Source organism: Gouania willdenowi, chromosome 12 (genome assembly GCF_900634775.1).
Source record: "Gouania willdenowi chromosome 12, fGouWil2.1, whole genome shotgun sequence".
In the NCBI taxonomy this organism is placed as follows: domain Eukaryota; kingdom Metazoa; phylum Chordata; class Actinopteri; order Blenniiformes; family Gobiesocidae; genus Gouania; species Gouania willdenowi.
The window spans coordinates 32976380-32987264 of NC_041055.1; the positions used below are offsets into that span (position 1 = coordinate 32976380).

At 38.2% G+C, this 10885-nt stretch overlaps 1 protein-coding gene across 2 annotated transcripts; it reads right to left on the reverse strand.

The window, feature by feature from the left end:
* Positions 1–395: 395 nt before the first annotated feature.
* Positions 396–5270, reverse strand: wdr5 (WD repeat domain 5). Of its 2 annotated transcripts, none has more exons than XM_028462302.1 (7): positions 5074–5270; positions 3608–3713; positions 2209–2317; positions 1887–1960; positions 848–937; positions 661–750; positions 396–574 (listed from the first exon to the last, which is right to left on the reverse strand). In XM_028462302.1, exons 2-7 carry the CDS (start codon positions 3683–3685, stop codon positions 458–460), a joined length of 558 nt encoding a protein of 185 aa, XP_028318103.1. In that variant the 5' UTR covers positions 3686–3713; positions 5074–5270; the 3' UTR covers positions 396–457. The 2 variants fall into 2 exon arrangements, with proteins under 2 accessions (XP_028318103.1, XP_028318102.1); XM_028462301.1 differs by having other exon boundaries at positions 400–574; positions 3608–3718.
* Positions 5271–10885: the final 5615 nt, after the last annotated feature.

Here is a 10885-nt window from a genome sequence, read left to right on the forward strand (position 1 = left end):
AAATCAGTTTAAAATCAATGTGAAAAATAACAATAACCAGTGCAAAGATATTAATATAGGAGTTCTATGTGTTCTCCTTCTGGTCTGGGTCACAATGAGCTGGAGATGATTTATAGTATTTTTTGGTAAATTATTACAGTATGAAGCCTGTTAGTGATAGTAGTGTGTATCTCTCTCACACACACTCACTTACAGCAGACACACACACACACACACTTACAGCAGACACAGACACACACACACACACACACACACACACACTTACAGCAGACACACACACACACACACTTACAGCAGACACACACACACACACACACTTACAGCAGACACAGACACACACACACACACACACACACACACACTTACAGCAGACACACACACACACACACTTACAGCACACACACACACACACACACACTTACAGCAGACACAGACACACACACACACACACACACACTTACAGCAGACACACACACACACACGCACTTACAGCAGACACAGGGTCAGAGTGAGCCGGCAGAGTTTTCAAACACTTCCCCGTCTTTACGTCCCATATTCTGACGCTCTCATCAAACTGGAAACAGAATCACTGTCTGATTGACATCCTGATGTGGTTATGTTCATTGATCATCATCGTTATGTTCATTGATCATCACTCACCGATCCAGACACGATCAGGTTGGACTGAGGGTTGAAGTTACAGCAGAACACGTAGTTGCTGTGACCTTTCAGCGTCTTTAAACATTTACCCTGGTTTGGGTTAAAGAGAGAGTCAGTCTATCACAGACAGACAGACAGACAGACACACAGACAGACACACAGACACACAGACACACACACATCTTACCGAGCTCACGTCCCAGATCTTCAGGGTTTTGTCGTCTGACGCTGACACCAGCAGGTTAGAGTCAGAGGACCAGGCCACGTCAGAGATTCCCTGAGGATTAAAAAGCAGCAGAAATCTCAATAAAACACTTTGTGTCGTCACTGCTTCATTTAAGACAAAACGTGTGAGACTTTTATCACAGCGTGGTTATAAAATATGACTATCTGATCCGAGGGCCACACCATTCATGTCAGCATTAGAATAAAGACCAATGTGAGCATTAACACAGGAAACAACAAAGAGTGTGTGTTTCTGAGGTCATTCTGTGTTTGTGTGTTTTTTTTAGTCATTTTTGTGTTTCTGTTGACATTTCATATATTTTTTCTTATTTGTGTGTATTTATGAAGTTGTCATGTTTTCGGAGTAATGTTGTAGTAATTTACTTTTGGGGCCCACATAAAATTAAATCAAGTGCTGCACGTGGCCCCTGGACCACCAGTTAGTTACACATGTCTGATGTAAGTGTTGGTCAGGCACTGCAGGAGGACGAGAAGGCTGAACTCAGCAGTTTGTGTGTTTCTGAGCTCATTGTGTATGTGTTTCATTGTTGTTTTGTATGTTTTTTAGAGTCATTTTTGTGCTTCTGTTTTTATTTTATAGCTTTTTCCTTATTTGTGTGTATTTATTAAGTCTTCTTGTATGTTTTTAGAGCAATGTCGTTATTTTGTGCATTTTTTTCCTGTCATTTTGTACTTTTACTTTTGGGGTCCACACAAAATTAAACCGAGGGTTGCATGTGGCTCCCAGACCAGGAGGATGAAAACATTTCTGAATATTTTTGTGTGTTTTTGGAGTAATGTCATTATTTTGTGAACAAAATTAAACCGAGAGGGTCTCGATTTGTGTGTTTTTGTTAGTTTTTAAGTCATTTTTGTGTATTTGAAGTTGTCATCTTGTGTGCTTTTGGAGTAATGTTATTATTTTGTGTACAAAATGAAACCGAGGGCCGCATGTGGCCCCGGACCTCCACACTGCAGGAGGTGAAGAAGGCTAAACTCACCAGTTTGTGTCCAGAGATGGTTTTTTCAAACTTGCCGTCGTACGCGCCCCAGATTTTGATGAGTTTGTCAGCGGCTGTGGAGAAAGAAACGGTGCGTTCAGGGCAGCTGGGACAGATGAAGATCACAGGACGTGATTTTAAAACAGTGGGAGAACATCAAAGGATTGAGGCGTTACTTTAGAGCAAAGTTGAAACAACAACAGTAGCTGATTGGATGATGAACTGATCACGTTACCATTGCTTTGTTTCAGAGGTTTTACATTAAATACAGTAAACGTGTATATTGAGTGATAATAAGTGAATGAGCGTCAGACAGACTCACATGAGCTGGCGAGCCACTCTCCACTGGGGCTGAATTTAACAGAAGACACAGCTTTAGTGTGACCTGCTAACGTGAACTTCAGGCTGTAGTTTGGTTTGGCCGGAGCAGACTGAGGACGAGAACAAAAGAACACTTTACCATAAACATATTTCATACACACAATAAGACAAACTAAAAGTCTTTCATCTTTAATCTACATTTCCAGACGTTCATATTTGGTCATTTCTCTGTGATTTATGAGCCAAAATGTTTTAAATTTCCCATATTTCATCATTTCTGTGTCATTTTTACACATTTCAGTTTCATCATTGTTCTTTAATTACATACAGGCTTTTAAATTATTCCAAATATGCTAAATATGGTTAATACAGTTAACTAGTTTTTATGAATTTTATATGTAGAAGTGACCCAAAGGAAAGCGTTAAAAGCACAATTTGCTTAAGATTTGCCGTCTTTTTTGCTAAAGTTGCTACACATTATTTCATCTGTTTTACAGTGAGAAAAATATGTGATATTATTCCAGAACATGTAAGTGGTTAAATCCGTGTCAGAGAGATATTTACATTTCAAAAGGTGAAGTCTGTTATGTCCCTTCAGATTTTTGTGCATGAATCAACATTATAAATAAGATTATAACATCATAAACATTCACATGAGGCAGGGAATGAAATAAAGAACATTTTATGGGGGTAATTTTGGCCCCTTAGTTTAAAAAATAGGGCCATTTTAATAATGATTGGGGGCCATGAAAAAAAAAAAATTATAGATTAAAATGCAAATAAAGGAAGTATGCAAGTACCGTAGTACGGTAGCTATTACAGAAATAAGACAGATGTAGAGAAACTACGGGTTTATTTATCTCTCAACAGTCTGTAAATATTACACAAAAGAAAACCTTAAAAACAAACCAAAATATAATAGAAGTTTAATAGACCTACAGTTTCTAAAGAAATGTATATACACATTATGTCTGGACAATACCAAGTTGTTGACAAAAAACTTGGGGGTGATTTTGGTCCACGGAACAAGGTTTTTGGGGGCATTCTTGGCTAAATTTAGGGACAAATGAACGCTAATTTCTGACACTGACATGAGGTGATACTCAGGGTCACATTACAATTTCTGTTGGATTTTGTATGACAAAAATTTTGAAAATAATCTCATAAAAATAACAATATTGAAGAGAATTCCCATATTTTCAGTGATCATGTAAAATCAAAGACCCTTCATTTGGTGATTGTATCGACTTTAAAATAATCATCTTTGACCACTGTGTAATGAAATACCTACTGCATGGTTTTCATGAAAAGTTCAGAATGATTAAACAGTTCTAATGTCTCGTTATCTTATCGTCCTGCTCTAACACACAGTGAGGAATCATGGGTAAATAAAATCAGACCTTGCTCTGACTGGCTGACGCTGCAGGAACCACTGGAGGTTTGGTGTCTGTCTCTGGCTTTTTGTCTTCGGTTGCCATGGTGACCAAATGAGCATCTACAGAAGGGCTGTCCTGGAACAGGAAGTAGGACACGATCAGTCCCAGAATCACTAACATTTTAAAATTTTGATTCTTAATTTCAACACCCAGTCCCTCGACTAAAAGAAGACTCTGTTAAACACCAACGAAGAAGAATCCACAGCATCACAGACTCAGGATGTGGAAATGTGATTTCATTACATTTTCAAAAATAAAACTCATGAAAAGAAAATGTTAAGTATAATATTGATATTAAAGTTCATAGATTTGATATTTATATACTAGTTAAAAACAGCCCTGTGAGAAATATATATATATATATAAAAAACATGACCATGACTCTTAAAATAATCAAAATCAGGACTCGTTAAAATCCAAACGATGCCCAACCCTAATAATAAGGTGTTAAAGGTTTCCACTTCTTCTAAATCAACATGGTTTCATGGAATTAAAACTTGGTCAGAAAATATAACTTAAGCCTAATATCAGGAGATGGTTTAAAAATAAAAAACACATTTTATATAAAGTCACAAATGAACTTGTTTGACAATCTGCATGTACACAGATTCACATTAACGTGACAAAACATTATAATAATATATACAACAACAATCTTGTTTCAGCCTTTACAATAATACATTTCATCCAAAAGGAAAAAAATAAATGTAATTTGTGTGATTTTTTTTTTTTTTTTATCATTACAAATAACAGCACATCCAAATAGTTTATTTTGAAAATCTGTTGTTTTATTTGATTAAATTACTGTCCCTGGTTTTGGGTTTTTAAAATCGTGTCACCCTAATTGTATAGTATTTATTTATTATTTTTATTCTGTTTAAAGCTTTTATTTTACACGCTAAACTGTTCACATTGTGTTTGTTATAAAATACAGATGTTAACCCTGACATGGTAAAAAATCGTGATTACAATATTGATCCAAATAATCCTGATTATCATTTTGGCCATAATCGTGCAGCGCTTTACAAACTATTAAAATAAAGAAATAAATTAGAATAAAAGCCCAATTTTTGACCCAATATGGACAATAGATATTGAATGTTACTGAAAACGTGTTGGTTAACTGGTCAACCTGTAAAATCGGTGTAACTTGATGGTTGCTGAGCTAACGCTAGTTAGCCTCAGCATTAGTTGTTATGATCCGTCACATGCTAACAGGAGCGAACATGTCCCCGTTCAGTGGACAGAAATATAGGACAATGATATGGAACAAATACGGAAACAAACACGGAGACACAAGCAGTGTTAAAGCCGCCCGTTGGAGCCCTAAATCGGCTCCAGTTCTGACACATTAGCCGATGGCCCTCCAGCGGGCCTTCCACCCTCCCTGCGTTCAAACAATGACGCGCCGCTCCAGAGCAGCTACTCACCGGCCTGGAGCTCAGCAGCCGACCCGGGGCCTTCGGTACCGACGCGGGGGAACAAAGCAGCAGCAAAGGCGGAGGGTGGTGGTGGTGCTCACACGGGCATAGAGGGTCTCTCTGAGGCGGTTCAGATCCCGATGATCGCCCGATCGGAGCAGAAGCGGGGAATGTGGCGTGCCCTGGCTCTGCGCATGCGCCTCACACTGACGAGACACAGAAGCTGCCGAGGGTCAAAATAGAAAAGGAAAAAATGCAAAGTGGGAAAATAGAGAAATAGAACTCATAACGATACGATACCAGGGGTTCTCAACTTTGGGAGAGGGTCACCAGATGCCTTAAAGAAACAGAATATTTTTTCAACAATTTGAGGCAAATTTTGCTTATTTTTACCCTTTTCTACAACTAAACCAAAGTCTCCATATTTTAACCTATTTTAATCACTTTTTCTTGCCATATTTTTGCTCCTTTCAATGTCTTTTTGTTACATTACTCCCATTTCTGACACTTCTACATCACATTTCAATGCCTGGGCGCACGTTGGATTAGTGGTCCGCCTCACAGCAGGAAGGTCCTGGGTTCAATCCCTGTGTGGAGTTTCCTCCAGGTACTCCAGCTTCCTCCCACAATCCAAAAACATGACTGTAAGGTTGATTGGAGTCTCTAAATTGCCCATAGGAGTGAACGAGAGAGTGAATGGTTGTCTGTGTATGTGTTGTCTGTGATGGACTGGCGCCCTGTCCAGGGTGTACCCCAGCCCAGCGCCCTATGACAGCCGGAGATTGGCACCGGCAGACCCCCGCGACCCTGTTAAGCGGGTATGAAGATGGATGGATGGATGGATTTCAATGCCTTTTCTGCACATTTTTTTTAATACTTTAAATACATTTTTTACACTTATAAACCCTTTCCACCACTTTTCCACCTATTTTGACCCATTATTGTCACTTTTAACCTCTTTTCACCATATTTCATGATTATTTTTGCCTGTGATTAAGATGAGCTCAGATTCTGAAGGGGAGTGAGTTGATCGAGCACACAAAACATTTCATTTATCACTGATTAGTGTCAGATAATTAACTGATCATTCCAATCAGGCACCGTACCAAAATCCCTGAAAGTAGCTGCTGTTAAACCTCTGTTAAAAAAGAGAACACTGGATGCCTCTATACTGGCTAACTATAGACCAATCAGAACCTTCCATTCATGGCCAAGATCATTGAGAAGGTGGTCTTCAACCAACTGAGTCAATTCTTAACATTCAACAAAATATTTGATAAATTTCAGTCAGGTTTTGGTTCTCATCACAGCACAGAAACTGATCTGATCAAAGTGATCAATGACATAAGGTTGAACACTGATTCAGGAAAAGTATCTGTTCTCATTCTATTAGATCTAAGTCTACATTTGACACTGTAGATCATACAATGTTGTTACACAGATTGTAAACATGGGTTGGACTAAATGTTAAAGTAATGGTTTAAGTTCTACTTGGAGGATCAAAGTTATTTTGTAAACATTGTAAACTTTGAATCTGACAGATTACCAATGTCCTGTGGGGTTCCTCAGGGATCTGTTCTTGGACCTCTTCTGTTTAGCCTTTATATGCTTCCTTTAGGACACATTTTACACAACTGTAAGGTTGATTATCAGAGCTACGCAGATGACACACAACTATATCTATCACTGAACCCAGATGACTATGGTCCCATTGAGGTGTTGTGTGACTGTTTAGAAAAAGTAAACTGCTGGATGAGTGAAAACTTCCTTCAACTAAACCATGACAAGATGGAGGTGATTGTCTTTGGTAACAATGAAAAGAGGACTGCTGTCAGCAAGTATCTGAGTCTGGATCTTTAGAAGATAAAGACCAAGTCAAAAACCTTGGTGTTCTGATTGACTCAGATCTGACATTCAGCATCAGATCAAATCTATCACAAAAACATCTTCTACCACCTAAAGAACATCTCCAGAGTGAAAGGTTTAATGACTCAGAAAGATCAGGAGAAACTGGTCCATGCTTTTATCTCCAGCAGACTGGACTATTGTAATGGTCTTCATCAAACATCTACAGCTGGTTCAGAACGCTGCAGCTCAGGTCTGAACCAGAACAAAGAGGTCAGAACACATTACACTGGCTCCCAGTCAGCCTCAGAGGAGACTGTAAAGTTCTGCTGCTGGTTATAAATTGTGAATGGGTTTGGTCCAGAATACATCAGTGAGATGTTAGTCAGGTATGAACCCAGCAGGTCTCTGAGATCTATGGACACAGGTCAGATAGTGGAGCCCAGAGCTCACAGTAACCATGGTGATGCTGTGTTTAGTTGTTATGCTGCAAAGAAGTGGAACAAACTGCAGCAGAGCTGAAGTCAGCATCACATGTGAACATTTTTAAATCAAAGTTAAAGGAACTTTTTTCTCTACTGTGTATGATTGAGAGATAGATTTATGATCATGTTGATGATGTCATGTGTTTGTTGATGATTTTACTGATGATTTTAATTGATTTTACTGATGATTTTAATTGATTTTACTGATGATTTTAATTGATTTTTACTGATGATTTTAAATGTTCTTATTGATTTTAAACAATTGAATGTTTTATCATGTGAAGCACATAGAGTTGCCTTGAGTGTGAAATGCGCAATACAAATAAATTTGCCTTGCCTTGCCTTGAGTTCATTAGTTTTTATAAAGTTTCAACCAAAGCAGTCAGTGTGTAAATGCTGCAGTTATGGTGTTTCATTCTCTGCTGCTGTGATGAACATCTGGAACTGTCTGATTCTCCTCTGAAGCAAATCTCTGCAAAAAACACACCAGACAATTAACAGACAACAGTACAAAGTAACATTTAATTTCACATTAAACATGTGTTCAGACTCTCTCTGTGTAAATGAGAGGCTTTGCTTATGTTGTTTTAGTTAATAGAAGTATTTGTGTCCTGTGCTGATGTTTCCTCCTCAGGCTGTTTGGGGGACACCTCAGTGGGTTCCAGTCCAGCTTTCTTCTTCTCCTCCATCAGTGGATGTCTAGTGCTACTGTCTGACATTTTACAGGCATTAGGACAAAGTAGCGCTTTTTTTTTTTTACAATAAACGCGTGTTCATTATCTTTGCTTACAATGCTTTCATCACCAAGGTGATCCAATTATCATCAGACGGAGCTGTCATCCAACCACGGCCTCTTCGACAATGGAGGTTCCAGAGAGAACCGTCCTGTGCTTTGACTAATGCAGCACCATCAGAACTCGATTCATCCAAATCAGATCTCACTCTATCTGAATCCTCTCTGCTCCTCTTTCTGGAGGCGCTGATACCACGTGGTGACTCCTGGGAAGACTCCTGGCTGATGTCTGCAACTCACACTTCATCCTCAGAGTCACCGTTGACAGAGAAGGAGAAGAAAGAAGAATCAGACTCCTATGGGTTCCGATTCAACGTCCAGAACTCCACCACCTTCATCTTCAGAGTCACTGACCTCAAAGACTGAAAAAACGGATTCCTCTGAGGATTCCTCACAAAAGTTCAGATCAATACCTTCATCATCAGATTCACTGTCACTTATGGCAATGATTCCCAAATCGGAGGAAGCGGAATCCTCGGAGGATTCCAGATTCACACATTCATCCTCAGAGGTCTCTAAGTCCACGTCAATCTCAGCATCCTCCACATCTGGATCAGGAAGTTCCTGCTCAGGTGCTCCTGGAGGTCTGTGCAAGCCTTTGAACCAACCTAGAATAAATAAATAAATAAATAAATAAAGACATAGGTTAGTATGATGTGATCTTTAAACACAGCCACATATTAGGGTTTTTTATGTGGGTAGTGATTGCAACATTATGCAACAAATATGCAGGCCACGGTGCGATACCCTTGGGGGTCAGTGCTCTATTGTGGCGTTTTGGGGCATTTGGGGGGCGCAATGGTTTAAAATAGCAGTTCACATCAGTTTCTGATGCACTAGCATACCTGGGGCTCTGGAACTCAAACGCTCATTTCAAGTGTCAGATCAGAGTAAAATTATCACTAAAGCAAAAGCAAAGCATGACAAATGACAACTATCAGCGGTTTTTAATTTTTGTTGTGTTAAAATCGTTCTCTGCTGGAATTGATAAATCTTTGTTTTTATTTCTTCGACCTTTCTGAAAGCTAAACCAAATCAAATTCAGACTCATCCCATGTTTAGGCTAAAGCAGGAGTTCTCAACCTTTTTTGGGTCGTGACCCCTTTTTTATATCACAAATGTCCGGCGACCCCAAAGACTATTTTTTTTCTAGAATATGTTTTTGATCATGTTTATGAAAGTGTTTTAGTAGCAGGATTAGTGCACAGTGACAAGATGGACCACCTGAGATCTTTTTATTTGAGATAGTTTAAGTATAGAAAACAGTTGTTTGACATGTATTGTGTGATGTGTTAATTTGGAAAATAATAATAATTTTAAAAAGTTTTAAAAAGTATAATTTTAAGAGGGGTTTTTTATACTAAGGTTTTATTTTTTCATTTTAAACAAATTACTAGACATTTCAGGTGACCCCACTTTAATTCCAGGCAATTGCTTATGGGGTCCCGATCCCAAGGTTGAAAAACACTGCAGACCAGAATATTCACTGTTAAAATGATTAATGTAAAACTATCAAATGAGAAAAATGAAAACATGTCTACTTTGTCCCATGCGTGGTCCTGGTCCTGGTCCTGGTACTTAGAGGTCTAGTGATGACTTTTCTACACAGCTCTCCTCTTTCCGTCTCTCGCTTCACAAAAAACTATAAAGGTCATCAGGTGATCGACTTTGAATCGTTTCCATGGTTACTAAGACGCCACGTTACGCACACAACACGTTCTAATTCGTTTTTAAGTGTGAGCATTGAAATGGGCTCTCTAAAGAAGTTGTATGACTGATAAAAAACAACATTAACGTCCAGTTTTATCCACGTGCCCATTTTTCTTTTCACGTCCTGTTTGGTGCGTAAAGTTCATTCTAATAATGCGCAGGTTTAATTTCCACAGAAAGACGCACTGGACAGATTAATTAAACATAGGCTTTATCTTTAGCACGTCACTGTGCAAGAAGAAAGAGTGGAAACGATTTAGGTGAATAATTAAAAACAAAGCAATGACGCTGCATTAATTGTTCAACAAATAAATAGTTGTACAACATCAGTCACGTGGAAATGGAAAAATTTTGTTCACCTCTTAAAAGTAAAGGCACAAAATTACTTAAAACAACAACAATACACTAAATTCCAGCAAAAACAGACAAAAAATTATATATATATATAAATATACAAAATTATTTCAAGAACCTACAAAACAACAAAAAAAAACAGAACAAAAAGCCTTTGTGATTTGAAATAATACAGATCAGACGATCATCTGGCAACCCTCAGCCGAATTTTGTGTGGTCCCCAAAGTAGATGCACAAATTACCTCCAAAAACGCACAAGATGATTATAGTACACAATGACTCTAACACACAAAAAGGATGCAAAAACACACAAAATGAGAAAGAAAATTACAAAATGACTTCCAAAACACCCCTAACAAACATACAAGAAATGACTCCAAAAACACAAATTATCAAAAACAAAACACAAAATGAAACGAATTATAAAACGACTCCCATAACACAGAAAAAGGCAAGAAAAACATAAACAATTCCAAAATGTCAACAAAAACACACAAAACAAAAAACATACAAAATTTGGGTAAAAACATACAAAAAGACTCCAAAAATACTGTGTTAATGCCCACATTGGTCTTTATTTTAAATGCTGACATAAATGATCATAATGTGACCCTTGGATCAGATAAAATGGCAT